General features: G+C 48.8%; 6 protein-coding genes across 6 annotated transcripts; 1 reads left to right on the plus strand and 5 right to left on the minus strand.

Annotated features, from left to right (window-relative positions):
- Positions 1-466: 466 nt before the first annotated feature.
- GGS25DRAFT_520660 (uncharacterized protein) lies at positions 467-1,137 on the minus strand (the record flags this gene model as incomplete). Its single annotated transcript, XM_049263915.1, has 2 exons — positions 467-802; positions 895-1,137. 2 exons carry the CDS (start codon positions 1,135-1,137, stop codon positions 467-469), a joined length of 579 nt encoding a protein of 192 aa, XP_049117828.1.
- A 2,853-nt stretch (positions 1,138-3,990) lies between these two features.
- On the plus strand, positions 3,991-5,525 carry GGS25DRAFT_520661 (Metalloprotease; the record flags this gene model as incomplete). Its single annotated transcript, XM_049263916.1, has 4 exons — positions 3,991-4,740; positions 4,795-5,022; positions 5,104-5,234; positions 5,339-5,525. The coding sequence occupies 4 exons, from the start codon at positions 3,991-3,993 to the stop codon at positions 5,523-5,525; spliced, it is 1,296 nt and encodes a 431-aa protein (XP_049117829.1).
- Positions 5,526-6,029: 504 nt separating this feature from the next.
- On the minus strand, positions 6,030-8,441 carry GGS25DRAFT_513967 (uncharacterized protein; the record flags this gene model as incomplete). Its single annotated transcript, XM_049262939.1, has 4 exons — positions 6,030-6,074; positions 6,127-6,489; positions 6,817-7,296; positions 7,350-8,441. 4 exons carry the CDS (start codon positions 8,439-8,441, stop codon positions 6,030-6,032), a joined length of 1,980 nt encoding a protein of 659 aa, XP_049117830.1.
- A 2,248-nt stretch (positions 8,442-10,689) lies between these two features.
- Positions 10,690-11,914, minus strand: GGS25DRAFT_236935 (uncharacterized protein). The gene is made up of 3 exons (XM_049257067.1): positions 11,630-11,914; positions 11,113-11,567; positions 10,690-11,026 (listed from the first exon to the last, which is right to left on the minus strand). The coding sequence occupies exons 2-3, from the start codon at positions 11,523-11,525 to the stop codon at positions 10,804-10,806; spliced, it is 636 nt and encodes a 211-aa protein (XP_049117831.1). The 5' UTR covers positions 11,526-11,567; positions 11,630-11,914; the 3' UTR covers positions 10,690-10,803.
- Positions 11,428-12,520, minus strand: GGS25DRAFT_236926 (uncharacterized protein). The gene is made up of 2 exons (XM_049257066.1): positions 11,630-12,520; positions 11,428-11,567 (listed from the first exon to the last, which is right to left on the minus strand). The coding sequence occupies exons 1-2, from the start codon at positions 12,195-12,197 to the stop codon at positions 11,548-11,550; spliced, it is 588 nt and encodes a 195-aa protein (XP_049117832.1). The 5' UTR covers positions 12,198-12,520; the 3' UTR covers positions 11,428-11,547.
- Positions 12,521-12,665: 145 nt separating this feature from the next.
- On the minus strand, positions 12,666-14,631 carry GGS25DRAFT_486521 (uncharacterized protein). The gene has a single exon (XM_049260640.1). The coding sequence runs from the start codon at positions 14,256-14,258 to the stop codon at positions 13,047-13,049; it is 1,212 nt and encodes a 403-aa protein (XP_049117833.1). The 5' UTR covers positions 14,259-14,631; the 3' UTR covers positions 12,666-13,046.
- Between the last annotated feature and the right edge of the window lie 867 nt (positions 14,632-15,498).

Below are 15,498 nucleotides of genomic sequence, written 5' to 3' on the forward strand. Positions count from 1 at the left end.
GGGCAACTCTCAGTAGATCAGTGCTAGGTTACCTAGTTGATAGTATTTAAGCAGCAGTTGATTCTTTTTGCTTGCAATGGCGAGGGCATGCTGTTTGCCATACAACTACCTAAAAGCAAATACAAATCCTCCCCCCACCCCTCCCCCCTATTACAGCCACATCATACCATCCCTCTCCCTTAAGCTAAATTCAAGCGAGTAAAACTTTACAAGTAGACAGACATCCATCATTTCAGTTTTTTCTTCCAGGTTTTTAGAAAAAAAAAAGGAAACGTAGATCCTGCAGCTATACATACGTCCAGAAAGCGAGTACGTAGATGAATATCAAAAGCAATTGGGGATAATAGACCTGGAACCCGACAGGTTACATGCATCCGTCCAGAAACCCTACTCGGGTAGGCACCCAGTTACCCCCTCCCTAGTCCTCTAGTAAGTAGGTAGCTATGCATTTTCTTTTTTCGGGGAATCAGATATACTGCCAACACCCCACATCCGCCGGCGCGGGCTTCAGGCTCAACCCCACGGCATCGATGCAATCGGTGAGATTGAAGCCCTGCGTCCCGACGTAGAGCTGGTAGCTGGCGCCCGTGCCGGCCATGAAGGCCGCGACGTCGGGGCACACTTTTACGCCGCCGAAACTGTAGTCGAGCACGTCGCGCGAGGGCTCGCAGTCCGAGACGACGGTCTTGTTGAACCAGCCGCCGACGGTGGAGCCGGGGGGCGAGGAGGAGGAATGCGCGGCGGTGTACGAGACTTGGCCCGAGGGGGCGACGTAGATTGCTTGGCCGCCCGGGACTTCGACCTGGATAGGTACGTAGGTACGAATCAATACCTTGCTTACTAGGCGGGTGTGAAGTAGGTGGGCTGTGGTTTCGTAGAGGGGTGTGTGCTTACCGCCATGCCAGTCAGCCCGGCGTATACGAGTGTGCCTCCCACTTGGGGACACGACTTCACGCTCGGGGGGCAGTAGGTCGCGGGCCCCGAGGTACCGGCGTAAAACCCTTGGCCGGCGGCGTTCAGCAGTGTTCCGTCAACTTCGGTGCCGGGGGCGAAGACGGTGATGAAATAGGCGGTGGCGGAGACGGCGGTTGAGTAGGAGGTGAGGAGGAAGGGGAAGGAGAAGGAGAAGGTGCGCATCTTGTTTTTTTTTGTTAGGGGATTGCTCTCGAGTCTAGACTAGTTGAAAGAAAGGGGAGCGTCAACGATAGTATGCCTCTCGATTGTTTCGAGATTTCTAACCACCTAAGGTTAGGTAGGCAGGATTGGAAACGAGAGTGTGTGCTGGCGAAATAAGTTCCTAGCTACTCCGGCATCAAATAAGGACTGGTGTTGAGAAGAATACAGAGTTATAGATTTATTCGCATGCGACTGTACAACGTGGTAGAAGGGGAGCTTGTACTACGCTCATCTCGGTTGCTCCTGCTTCTTGTTTGCTTCCTCCTGAATAATGTGCCTTCCGATCTCAAGTTTGCACCTTCTGCCGCTTTGGCTTTGCCCCTGTATTCCCCGAAAGAGAAGTCGCGCTTCCTGGATGTGGTCGCGACATCCCATCTGTGCATACTAGGTATCTAGGTATCCAAGGTGTCTTCCTAGTCTCGTAGATTTGAGGAAACTGCTACCTACTCTCTAGTTTCCTTCGAAATGATGAGTCATTCGAGTGGGTTCCATTTGATTCAGGGTTGGCAACTAAACTTGAGTACTTTCCACGTCGAGGACACTCTAATTACAGTTCAGCTCACCACACTTTCTCAGGGGTAATTCTTTCTGAGAAGTAATTATCATCTATGAAAATAGGATTCATACGAAGTCAGTGGTCGTTAGGAGAGCATGCAAGAGAGCGACGTAATGAGAGGACCTGCTGTGGTATATATGGGAGATAATACACGTTTTACTTCATGCCGCATGTATTCTCTCCGAGCCACATGCAATCGCCGTCAGTGATAATACCGAGTTACTCAATATCGAGTAATATAAAAGGCGAGATGCTGGGCTTGATCGTACAGGCGACTAACTGAAATTCCGAGGTTACCTTCGAACAAACTATACTGAAAGCGGATTTGGCAATTTCAGAAAAGAAACGTGATGGCTATCAACGTTGCTAGATATATCTTTGAGCCACACCTGACCATGTTCGTGTCTCTGTTACGCTGGAGATCATCTGACACAATCTCTTGATACGCAAGGTATGTCGAGAGAGCCACGCGCGACACTCATTCATAACTCGCAGTAAACACACGGTACTAGGTATACAATAATTGACTTGTCGAATTCCTGGGAATTGGTGTTTGGATATATTAGCTTTTCTGTCGTCAGCTATGTCAACATTTTCCATTTCCATATACATATATACTTAACTAGTAAATCAGTAAAGGGGGGCGGATGTAGTTGCGTTAAGGTGAGCTCCGTTAACTGGGCACGCCCTCAACACCTACCTACGTAACGCCGGATGAGCAGTCTTGCTTTTCTATATGATAAACAGCATCTTAATATGCTCTATTATATGCTCTATTATAGGCATGTCTCAACTCATTGTATCATTGACGCTTGATCTAGTACCTAAGTGTCTAGTTGAAATATCCATGTCCAGGTGTATTGATGTTAGTTAGTGCTAGACCAAGTTGGGATTTACCCCCACTGGACCCAATTATTACAGCGTCTTACAGCGCTTTCCTGCTTAGAAGCTAGTGTGATTACAGGGGATTATCCTGTCACTAGTCAGGAGTCTTCCCAGTTCTTGACTGTTCCTGCCTGGTTTCTTATCCTCAGAAACACCTAACGAGGCATTGAGGTCACATTCTGACCTCACATCCTCTGACTTGCCTTCCATCCTACTCTCCTACTCTACTCCTATCTTGAACCAAGCAACATTCATGTCCAGGAGTCCCTACTATGTAACTACTACTATTACACGTGTATATGGGCACATGTGTTCTTATTCAGGGGACCCTGTCGTTATACAAATCAGATCACTCAGCCTCTCCAGCTTGCGTTGTATCTCCGCTAACCTCATCTACTACGTTATCTCGATGACCTAGAGCCATGCTCGCCGCCGTGAAACATGATGGGGTTCACCATTTGCCGCACGGCTAGTGCATAGGTACACATCGTGGCAATGCACACCTACATAGGTACTGAAGCGGAGATATATCATGTTATAGGCAAGGGGCTTTCCGCATTTAGTCTATTACGAATGAAGCGGCTACAGCCTCCACACCTACCATAGACTACTGACTTCATTTGCATAAAGGCAGGTGCAGTAATTCTTCATCATAGCGTCACACACATGGGAGTTTCCCGCTTTCATACTCGCCCCGTACTAGCTTAAACTCGTATCATCTTCATGGTTGATTGATAGCAGGGCATCAGTAGTAGTAGTCCGCAACTACGTATGCTTGATTCGAGCATACCTACCCCAGTATTGCGGTCTTGGCTCCGAAAACAGAGACATGCCGACCTTACATACTCCTGAGTGGCCGTCCACGAGGCATCCTTTACTATGTCGGTATCAAGAGCCGTATCTTCATGAGCCTCATATGACGCACTTGCCTTCATGCCCATCGTACGTATAGTTGCTAGACCCTAGATCTTACGACAATACCGGCAAGCTCATTGGACTTTTTCGTTCGCCATCACCGTCATATGGCTTAATATAGTATTGTACTTGAGTAACCATTAGCGCCTTGTTCCTCGTGAGTTTCGACAAGCTTTGGGGAGGCGATATTGACCTTGTATTACATCCCTGACTAAAACGCCTGAAGTACTCCTGGCTTGCTTAGCATTGGTATCTCTCAGAACTTCGCCATATCTCATCAAGTTTACTCTCCTACTCCCAGCATTTCTAATCCTCCTCAAAGCATAAAAGGTGCCCGAATACCCACCTGCTTAAGTTTCTTTCTCTACCTAGGTAATTATTCTTCCTATATGTCCGTATTCAATACCTTTCCAAAACATACTTCTATTCTTCGCCCATACCTTCTTCAAGCATCCAAAATGGCAACCCGTAATCATCACAACGTTTGCTACATGGTTCCACCCTACCTACTCAACGCTATTGCCGAGAGTAGCAACAATGAGGACCCTATCCGCGAGTCTGCCCGTAACGCGCTTAGCCTCCACAAGAGTTGCATCGGCAAACGAGAGAAGCGCTTCACGGCCCTTACCACTCCCCGCGGCTTCAATGCCGCAGGAAATATCGCCCAACACCGCAGCATTGTGCCAGATCATATGCTCCAGCACATTGCCGATTGCCAGGATGTAGACAGTACTACCCGTGACTGCGCTAAACGTGATCTCGAGCACATCAGGAATGTGCACGCCAAGTACCAACAAGCCCAGGGTCTGCGCGACGAATCGTCCGACCAGAAGACTCTAGAGGCTACGGATAAATCCTCGGAGACTACTGAAAAGACGTATCGTGCGGTATATGATGCCCAGAACGATGAAAAGGAAGCCAATCTCCCTGGAAAGCTAGTTCGTGTCGAGGGTCAGGCGGCTACTAAGGACGAGTCCGTCAACGAGGCCTACGACAACGCTGGTCACGTCTTGTCCTTCTATGCCGATATTTTCAACTGGAAGTCCATCGACAACAAGAATATGCATGTGGTCAGCTCAGTGCACTTTGGCAAGAACTACGAAAACGCCTTCTGGGACCCTGAGATCGCCCAGATGGTGTACGGCGACGGACACACCTTCTTGACCAACTTCACCGGCTGTGTGGATGTTATCGGTCATGAACTTACTGTGAGAGACCTATGCCCCTTATGACTTCTAGGTGTGGTGCTGACCCCTATTTAGCACGCTGTTACTGAGCACACCTCCCCACTTGATTACAACGGCCAAAGCGGTGCTCTCAACGAGCATGTGTCGGATGCTTTCGGCATTATGATCAAGCAGAGAGTCGAGAATGAAACCGCGGATAATGCTGACTGGCTGATTGGCGAGAACTGCCTCATGCCCGGTGTGAAGGGTGTCGCCTTGCGCAGCATGAAGGCACCGGGAACTGCCTACGACGATCCCCGTTTTGTAAGTATCATGGAGTGATGCCATCCCATCTCTAACCCCGGGGATGAAGTAATAAACATACTGATATATTTTTGTGAATAGGGCAAAGATCCTCAACCTGCTCATTTCAAGGACTACAAAATGACCCAAGACGATAATGGAGGTGTGCACCTCTACTCCGGTATACCCAACAAAGCATTCTACAATGCCTCTGTTGCCTTTGGCGGTTACTCGTAAGTCTTCAATCCTTCATTTATTAATTGCCAGGTCTTTCCCGACATCTTTTCAACGATATATCACCTCAGATGACATTGTGACTGACCAAGTATCCGATCAGATGGGAGAAAGCAGGCAAGATCTGGTGGGAAACTATGAAGAGCGGTCAGATTCCTGCCAAGTGCACCTTTGTCCAGTTTGCCGATGTCACGGTTGACAAAGCGGAGGAGCTCTTCGGAGACAGTGGTGCCACCATTGTGAGGAAGGCTTGGGACGATGTTGGTGTGACGAGGAAGTCTTTTCCCTAGGGGGGAGGATGCCAGCCTTTCTGAATGGAGATGAGTTATAAGATCGGCATACGACGCTTTTATGGTACCTATCGGTTATGGAAGGTTTTTGTGGTGGGGACCTCAGGTTTCAGGGTTCGAAATTGTTACTTCATCGCCGGTTGAGTTGTGCTTGTTCCATAAACAACATCACCTAGAACACTAGAGTGTTATGGTACTTCTACTAATACTAGTATTTTACACCGTCGTTGTTTCTTTTGGCTGTGCTCACGTTATGAGCTCAATTTCTATGTACTGCATTGGCCTGTTTATATACGTCATGATACACAACCCGAAAAGGGGGGGTATAATGGCCCTCTTCCACCACCCGATGAATGGTACAAGACCTAAAACAATAACGCCACGACACCTGTCCCCTTTACCTCTCTACATACATACCTAGGCAGGTATTCATTAACTTTATCACCAAGCTCATTTTTTCTTAACCGCGTACTTTGATCCCAATTTCCGCTTTACACACGTTAGTTAGTTAGCCTTATCATCATCATCATCATCGACATCGACATCAACCTTTTTTTTTTTCAACTAAACATAAATATATATATAAAAAAAAAGAACTTACAACAACGTGAGAAAGCTCATTACCGAAAAAAGTCTTGAGGTCCCTCCGATCTTTCAGCGTCCCGGCCCCGAGACCCAGCGCCTTCTCTACCTCGGCGCACAGCTGCGCTTGGATCGCCGGGTGTAGGAGAGTACCGGGGGCCCAGCTGCCTGACGAGAAGTTTTTCTGCACTTGTGTCTTGAATTGCGCGACTATCGCGGGGACTTTGGGGACTTTGGGGTTGGGTGGGGGAGCTGGCGCGGGAGCGGGGGCGGGGGCTTTTTGAGGTGCGGGCGCGGTTGGGGTTGGTTTTGGGGCTGGCTTTGGGGCTGGCTTTGTGGTGGGTTGAGTGCCGTTTGGTGTGTTGTTGGCTGGTGTCGGGTTCTGATTCTTAACGGCGGGTGTGGTTGATGGGGTTGGTTGTGTGCCATTTGGCTTGTTGTTCGTTGGGGTGGTCTCCTTTTTGGCGATGGGCGCCTTTTGGGAGGCGGTTGAGGTTGCTTGAGTAGTAGTTGACATGTTTGCCGTACTGGACTCCTTTTTGATGACGGGTGGTGCTTTCTGAGAGTTGGTTCCATTGGTCTGAGCACCGTTCGACGTGCTGCTTGCCACATTGCTTTCGGGTTTCAGTTCTACAGGTTGCGGACTCGTATTCTTCGCGCCGTTTTTCTCGTCCTTCTTCACCTCTTTGACCCCTATATGCATCGGCACTTCCTCAATCTGCACAGTTGGTGCCTCCGGTTGCGCCAAAGTATCCGCAGCCATGATGCTTTTCCCACCGTCAATGGTCAAGCGCTGCCGGATCTTGATCTTGGAGTATGAGTTTCCCAGAGGCTTCAGGCGTTTGCCTTGCCAGAGCATAGGAACAATATCCATCTGCGCGGTAGGACAGAACAGCAATGCCTCCCCTGTTCGCAGCGCCACAATCGTGTCAAACAAGGAATGCTCCCCGGTTTCGAGACCGCTAGTACCTGTCTTGCTAGCCGCGGCAAGGTGCTTTTGAAGCATGGCGTACCAGTTGGGCGAGAGGAAGCGGTGCACAAAGGTGACGTTTGCCAGATCGATCAGCTCGGGCGCAAGCGTGGGTTCCTGGGTGGCCACAAATACCCGGGTGCCGGTGTGTCGCTGCTCTCTCATAATGGAGAGTAAGTCCTCCGTGAGGATCCTGGCTTCCCCGGACTGGAGCAAGAACTGGGAAATCACGTTAGCGATTTCCTCTTCACATAATTATCAGTTTTACCAACCTTGTGGGCCTCATCAAGCACCACGACACGTCCACATTGGTTCCTATCTTCGAGAAAGATCGAGAGACAGATGGAGAAGAGCGTGCAAGCGTCGGCGGAGCTGAAAAACGGGTCGCTCAAGTCGATTATGGTCAACGATCCTGGCTCGAACGACCAAATGTTCTCCTTGGAACTCGCCGGCTTGTTCTTCAATGTTACCATCGACGGCTCGATGATGCTATCAAGGAGCTGCAGGCGCATGTTCAGAGGCGTGGCCTGGCCCGGCAACCACTTGACTAGGCTGATACGTCGGCGGAACTCCGTATACGTGAACCCCGGCCCCTCCATCGCCATATCACGAGCTATATTCATCACTACATCCATGTAAAGCGGGGTCTCATTTGCTGCGGGGTCAATGGCCATTAGCTTGAGGATTCTCGATATGTTAAGCTGGGTTTCCTTCAGGTATAACGGAAGGATCTTGGGTTTCGGCGCCCCCGCACTCAAGCCAGGGAGCGTGCTGTACAAGCGCTTCATCGCCCAGATATTCGATGGAGACACGAGCACCGTGACCGGGATTCCGGAGGAGCATATATACGCCGCTTCGCAGATTTGCGTGCTGTTGTAGTTGGTGAATTTGTCATAGTGCATGACCAGTCCCGCCAAAGGGTGCGGGAGCTCGCCAGATGGGTTGTCTGGAACGAGTGCGTTCTCCAGAAGACAGGAGATTGTGTGGCTCTTTCCGGAGCCCTGAGAGCCACAGATGAAAGCGGACCATGGCGTGTTCATATTTGCCAATACGAGGCGGTCTTCGGCCGGCTCACCAATGTGGTCTTCGTCCTGTCGCGTTCCAACAAGTCCGTATTGCGGAATGAGGCTAAGGCCATCATCGTCGATTACTGAGCCTGCCTCAGATTTTTCCACAGAATGGTCATTAAGAGTAGACGAAGCAGATGGATCAGGTCTCATTTTCGAGTGGACGAAATTATAAGTGGCCCCGGTAAAGATAGGCGCATTCGCCAACATGTCGGCTTCTTGCAAAAGATGGGAATTTGACAGCCCATTTTCGTTCTGGCTCTCCACGAACGGGAGTAGCTTAGAGAACCTCGTCATGGCTGTAGCTCTGGGTTGACGAAATAGGTCGCGTATTGCAGAGCGGAAGGGCGCGGCTGTGGGAAATTTGTTCATTAGTTCAGGGACTTAGCTAGGCTACTAGGTCAGGGTACTAGTGAAAGTTGGCTAACGATTGAGAGGGGCTGGTGATTAGCAGCTTCAAGGATATTTGAAGGTATCCAGACTTTAATACTACACCAACAGGTAAGGTTAAATGACTGATCATCAAGTAACTCTCACGTTTGACACACCAACACCCTAGGTTTGAACCGTAGAGTCGGAAGTTGTTGCGCTGCAGACCTACTTTCACCTACATTCGTTCGAAGGCGAGCTTTTAGGGGATTGAGGTTGGTTGTTTGCTTACCTGACGGGTAGTAGCATCTGAGTTGTCTGCCCAAACGGATTCAAGTGAGTGAGACTCTTACTTGTCAGAATCTATCAGGCCCTCTTGTATTGGTGGCAGATTCGTTGAGAAAATGCCACAAAAATCCGTGTTGGTGTAGGATATAGAACTGGAGAAAATAATAAAGAGTGAAGCATGAGGAGGAAGAATTTCTTTTCTCTGGTCTGGCACAAAGATTCAATTTAAGACTGGCATGGTCTAGAGAACGAACTATTCGATGCCTCAGGTTTCGAGGAGGCTACTCGAAAGTTGAGAGCGGATACTCGATACTGGGGTTTTCGAGTATGTTTATCCCTTCACCATTTATAGCCTCGTTTAAGACATGGGTTATCTTGCCCGCCACCCTAAGGTACCTGTATTTTCCTTTGAACCTTTTACCACACTACGTGTAGTTGCAAAACTGGATCTTCGTTTGATCAATCATTAGCTCATAATTGAGCGAACAAACCTTTCTTATATGACGCATTCATGGTTTTGCCGGCCATGTGTGGCTGTGTGGTTGGACGCTGACGTGCAGAAGGTTGTATGCGTCAAGGTATGTCACGTGACACAGCGTCTGGTTTGTCCATATATGTATACCCACCTGGTGCTTTGAACTGTAGCCTATGGTTGCCTACTAATCTACATGCCTACTAAAGAATGCTGCTACATTATTTGATTATCTAATATACATCTTCCAAGTTTTGTCGATCAACAACTTGTTAAATTTAACCTCATCGGTTGAAACTAGAGGTCGTGGTTCAAATAATCCAACGTCATCAACTACCAGCGACTTCAAGTATAGCATTCATACCACTAAGTTTAATGAGTAGCACACGTAGTGCATTCTAGTTTCAAACGTCTAGACCGAGTGGTAATAACTCACTTCTGTGCTGTGTTGCCCCCTATGATCCCTTACTTGAGCATAGAACACTAACGAAGATATTAATTATACGCGATAGGTATCTGTTTAATTATAGTTAAATACTACTGTGTAATAAAAACCCTAGTTATATGTATGGAGTCTCTGAACATAATGCCATTTTTGGTTCCAATTGCAAGGGGTGCTACGCCAAGCCGTCGCTGGAACTATCAAATCATTCAAATGACAGTAGTCGTTCTCATCTGCCAAATAGTCTCCTCGGTTTGATGATTTGGATGCTTAGGATCGTCGCCATGGTGCTCGGATTCGACGAGTGTGTCGAACTAATGATAGCGAGTACCTGAGCTGCCAAGGGCGTGCTTGACAAAATCTCATTGGATTTGTTAGCCCCTTTCTCTTCCACTAGTACTCCGTCAAACTACAGCTGTGCATCAACAGCCATTACGTGATTACCTAGTAGATACCTACCCATACTCCATTAATAGAACTTGAATGAGTGTCATCTGCAACGCTTTTACCTAACCATACCGCACTTCCCCGCGCCCTCCTTAGCCACAATATCCAATATCTGCAGCAAGATTACAACTCTTGCCACGTGCATGACATACCGTTTACATCTGAATACCTACCTAGGAATGCTATTCTTCAATTTATTTCGGACCATCAGAGCTGTTTCTATATTACCCGCCATAAAATCGTCGCTTCAATATGCTCGCTCTTAAGTATTTGCTACTAACCTCTTCGGTCATCATGGCTTCCCCTCAAGCGTCGGACCCTGAAAGCGTCGCAGTGAGATATGTGTGCCAAAGGTGTACGTACGAGACTAACTTTCCTTCGACTCAATCACGGATAGGTAGTGTGAAATCCTAGAGGCTGGTGGCCTTAATGTTCATCGTCCTGGGACAACAACACATGAGGAACGCGAGGCTGGATATTAGTCCCTGCCAGCTCAGATGAGCCCGACTTTGCATCGTCCAACCCAAAGCAAGGCAAGAGGTTTCTGAGCTCATTAAAAAATATTGGCCGGCAATATCACCTTTCGCTGCGGTGGCCACACTACCTGGGGTCCGGCGGCCGACAGCAAGCTTGTGCTTTAATCAAGCACTTTTGTTTGACGAGTTAACGGTAAACCCGAGTACTGGGAACAACGAGGACGGCGAGTCTGTGCTTGATGTTCGAGAGAGAGGGAGATGTTGGAGAGCGAGAGTCTCGCCCAGCAGATCAAACAGAAAGCCACTACCGCTGAGGGAGTGGGGGAGATTGTCCCGAACAATGCTAACTGGGCCGTCACCGATCAGTGCCTCATGTCCCCTATCAAGACTGTTACCCCCGACGAGGGCGTGTCAACCAACTATGCAAGCGAGGACGCCTTAACTACCTGGGAAAGCGGGGACGGTTTGACAAACCGGGCAGGCAAGGACACGTTAATCGCCCGGGCAGGTGAGGACGTGTCCACTACCTGGGCGGGCGAGGAAGTGCTAGCAAACTGGTCAAGCGGGTCGTGGGATGCGCTCATCTCCCTTAGGAGTGCTATGGTGAGTAAACTTGCCGCGTTTGGCATACTGCGCCCAAATCCCGCTGCGGATTGGGTCTGTAGGTAATTGTCGACTATTCTTTTGGTAATTTCGCGGAGTTCGAGGGCGGGTATAGGAATTTCTATTATAGCAGACATTAGGGGATATCCTCGTATATTGTGAAGTTGCTGGCGAAAAGTCTCCCCATTTATAAGTTCCGCCATCTGTTTCGAGGCGAGAACGTCTAGTGTAGCCTTAAAAACGTAATCCGGAACACCCGGCTCAGGCGGCGCCGATGGCGGCATCGCAGTCCCATCTAATAGCGGGTCATCCGTTGACTCTACGTTCTTTTCTAAGAATGCATAGGTTAGATGCTAGCTACACAGTTCATGATCAATTCGTGGCTTACTTTTCACGAAAGAGCAATATATCCCCCTGCCGTTGTAGTGGCAATTAGCACAGCTTGACGAGAAGTCACCAAATTCTGGGAGTGCTACCACACAGAGGTCCCAGAAACCCCTCCCCGCTTTACACCTGTCGCACCCGTCGTTGCGGTTTCGCCTTATGCCAGCTACCTGAAGCAATACAGCGATGAGGTTTGTACATTTCTTGTCTTGAAACTCTTTGGTCGCGTTCTTCCCCTTAGGTTCATTTTGTCGAGGTAAGTTCCGCGCTGGTCGTCTCGAAAGAAAATAACACTTAGGGTTTCTATCGGAGCTAAGACGGTGTAATAGGTCGTCGGAGAATCTATCCTTATAGAATGCCTTAATCACGCTAAGGGTTGACGGTATAGTTGTATCTGAGACATCAGCCGTATCCCCGTCTGACCGAGAGCCAAGCCTTTTAGTAGACGAGATGGCAGAAGGCACACTAAGATCGGTGGCGGGAGGCAGTGCACGAAGAGTGACTCGAATATTTCGACAATCATCATCAGCCAGTTCCATCATAGAGCAAGCCTTACTGACTTCTGAAGGCATCTTCTCGGTTATAAGGTCTGTAACGGCAGTACGAAGCAGTACAGCTTAACTATCGTTCTCAGAGCAAGCAATATCGCGAAAGCCTTGCATAACGATGTCGATATTAGCAGGCAAAGGCAGTTCTATATTAGTAGGCAAAGGCGTTTCTATATGCGAAGGATTCCGAAGTCCCATATCTGGGGGCATTCGGAGATCCATATTAGGACGCAAGCAAAAACTGAAGTCGGACAAGGACATCATGGATCATGGTTAAAACGGGTTTGAAATCGAGTTAACAATCTTGGTTAAGCTGGAAGGGATAACGTTTCCAAGGTTAGGTAGGTAGCTACGCGGCCAGTTAAGTAGTAAAGAATCGCGAAGTCACGTGATGCAATCCTTCCGAAACTACACGTGTAGTGGCATGACTAATATCATTCCACTTAAAGGCAAAGGGATGTGATAAAACGTCACGTGCACCCTTATTCATCACCAACATCAAAGAATCACTGGAAGTCGACATGTATTAATCAATGCAGTCTGTTGACACTGAGCACCTTTGTGCTCTATTATTCATACCCTAGCATCGTATTGCTTAACCCACGTGCCATGCCCCATTGCGAATTCAACCTTGAACCCATTTTGATCTGTAGAATCACGGTTTCGGATTTCCTAGCCAAGCTAGGGAAAACCATCGTGCTTACTACCTAACCTACTCAATCATTGATTGTGTAGGAAACAGATCGTCCAGCACATAGAACCACAGATGTAGAACTAAACACCGAGTACGAATGAAGAAGTCCCCTTCCAGAACGCCCATGCTATGAATCCTGCCATTAATTTCATCTCACCCTGCGAAGGACATCTATCTCCTCACGCATTTCTAGCAGCCTTCTCTGCCAGCGCCTTCTCTGCCAACTTCTTCTTCAGTTTCTCCGTTACCTCCCAGACCCTGATCTTGACCTGGTCCTCCTTCGTCGAGAGTCCCTGGAGCCCAGCGACGATGCGAGTCTTCTCGTAGTCGTCCTTCCAGCCCGTGACATCGATCATTCGCGGCGGATGCTCGCGCCACTTTCCGTGGGTGGCGATGGTGTGGAGCACGAAGTCGACGAGCCGGCAGCAGCCGTGGGGGCACTCGCAGTCCTCGAAGTTGAGCTCTAGGCGGCGGAGCTCCATGCTCTTGAACCTGGCCACGAGCGCGGTGAATGCCTCCTTCAGGATCTTGATCTGCTGCGCGTGCGACTCGTTGAACCACTGCACCAAGGGCGGGTCGTACACGAGCTTCAGCCAGGTAGTGCCGTACATGGAGAGCATCCGGTACTTGAAGTCCATGTTCCGGAGCGGGGCGTCCACGTCGGATGAGACGTGCGAGTCCGAGACTGTGTAGAAGACGACGTTGGCAGGGTTGTTGTAGGTGCGATCCCAGAACTCGTGGCGGCTGAAGCCGAAGCTCACGTCTCGGAGAGCGAGGAAGGTGTTGCCGGTTAGCGCGACTCGTTTCTCGGCTGACTCCTCAACCACGGCAGGGATGTTGCAGATACCGCTCGGGAAGACAAATCGGTTGCGGCCGAAGTAGATGTGACTGGCCTCCCGCTGAATCTGCTTGCTGACGGCGCAGAGGAGTGCGTTCGGCGGCACTCTGGTTTTGGCGACGCCCCAGTCCTTCGGAACCCCCCTGTATCGCGGGAACTCATAGTGCTTGAGCGCCAAACTTCTCACATTAAGATGCTTGTGCTTCATGTACAGTAGCTTGCGGATATTGAAGTCTTCGTCCCCTCCACTGTAGTTGGGGAGACAGACAGGGCGTTTCACCAGAAGGATCTTGTAAATTTTCTCCCGGAGTTCAATGGGAAGATTTGAGAAGCCCCAGAACTCTGTACCCATTCTCTGCTTTCGACGAGCCTTCAGCTCATCGTCCTCAAAGTCCTCAACTTCGATGATAATCGGGTGGGCTTGTCGAAGCCAGTATTCGCGTAAGACTTTCTCCCAAGGCCTGCATCGTTGCATAATGAAGCGAGTAGTGATCGAATCAGATGTGGGCGTGAGGTGCTCCCACGTCATAGCTTGCTCGAGGGAAACAGGCATTTTGAAAGCTGGCAATGGAACTTTGTCGTAATATTTCTAAAGCTTTGTAAGCAACGAACTGAAAAAGATATTGATAGTTGTCACTCTTACCTCATGGAACAAAGAACAGGGTGAGCTAAACGAGATGGTGTGATTGGTGTCTTTAGAAAGTTCAAAGACAAGGCGGCGTAGTAAGTAATGTAGGTTGATGGTAAGGTAATTGACAAGAGAACTTGACAGTTTATCGTGTTATTATATGTTACAAGTTGAGGTTGAATGAGCGTTGACTTGTACACGCACGAAAATCACTCAGCAAGCACTGTGGTGCTTTCGCACTGGGGTGATTTGCAACTTGCGTGTGATGGTGGAAGAAGGAAAAGAGGGAATAATGAAGTGGCAAATTTAATTTAATTTATAGTAGACGGCGAGCCGCACACAGTGGAGCAGGGACATTGAAAGATCGAAATAGCTACCTGAGGAACAAAATCGTACGGCCTTCTTCAAGGAAGGTACGTTCAATGGGCGGGCACGTTACGGGACTAAAATGGGTACTTGCCATTCAAGAACCTTATTTACGCACATAGATACTGGGCGTACTCTCCCCTTTGGCCGGCCGGCGGTGTGGTGGAGACCGGGTTCCTTAGGGCGAATACTTCTTTGAGCCCCTTACCACCTCCGTGTAAGGAAGGAACAAACCCATAGGCGCCTTCTATTAGCGTAGCTGCCGCCCACGACCGCCAGCGTCCACTAGACAATGCATACTTATACCTTATATTGCTCCCTATGGTGCCAAAGCCCCGTATAATAATGAGCTCATAATAACTTCCTAGGTACCCAAGTAGCCCTGGAGGTATGTATTTGCATGAATATAGTCACGTGGACCTTTGTTACCATACTGAGCAGTGCCTAGTGCGGATGAAATAATGCGTATTTTACACCTTTTCCGTTTGTATAGAACATTTCTTCTCTCAATTAATTCAATACCTGACTCAGCTATTGTATGTTCTCATAGTATCCTTGCTTCTCAATGACCACGCCCCATGCCTTTCAACCCAGCCCGACGTTATAGTCACATTCTACGATAGAATATTAGGTACCCTCTGGTCCAAGTCTCAAGACGAGCTTGGTCGACCATCTCAGGTAGCCTACCTATATAAGGGGCACTTAATATGTTGAAGCCAAGAAACTTATCACGTATCAACATGACTACCTAGGTATGCATTCGAGTGTGTGGTTCGAATAAGACCCGTCTTCTAGTCGA

Source organism: Hypoxylon fragiforme (assembly GCF_022984875.1).
Source record: "Hypoxylon fragiforme strain CBS 206.31 chromosome Unknown GGS25scaffold_4, whole genome shotgun sequence".
In the NCBI taxonomy this organism is placed as follows: domain Eukaryota; kingdom Fungi; phylum Ascomycota; class Sordariomycetes; order Xylariales; family Hypoxylaceae; genus Hypoxylon; species Hypoxylon fragiforme.

What these genes read in the sequence shown, in the direction of transcription:
- GGS25DRAFT_236935 (XM_049257067.1), bottom strand. Translation starts at nt 11,525, where the DNA reads ATGCCGCCATCGGCGCCGCCTGAGCCGGGTGTTCCGGATTACGTTTTT. An exon ending in AACGTGTCCTTGCCTGCCCG is followed by an intron (nt 11,027 to 11,112) that starts GTTTGTCAAACC and finishes CGGGGGTAACAG; the next exon opens with TCTTGATAGGGGACATGAGG.
- GGS25DRAFT_486521 (XM_049260640.1), bottom strand. Translation starts at nt 14,258, where the DNA reads ATGCCTGTTTCCCTCGAGCAAGCTATGACGTGGGAGCACCTCACGCCC.
- GGS25DRAFT_236926 (XM_049257066.1), bottom strand. Translation starts at nt 12,197, where the DNA reads ATGCCTTCAGAAGTCAGTAAGGCTTGCTCTATGATGGAACTGGCTGAT. An exon ending in ATATTGCTCTTTCGTGAAAA is followed by an intron (nt 11,568 to 11,629) that starts GTAAGCCACGAA and finishes TTCTTAGAAAAG; the next exon opens with AACGTAGAGTCAACGGATGA.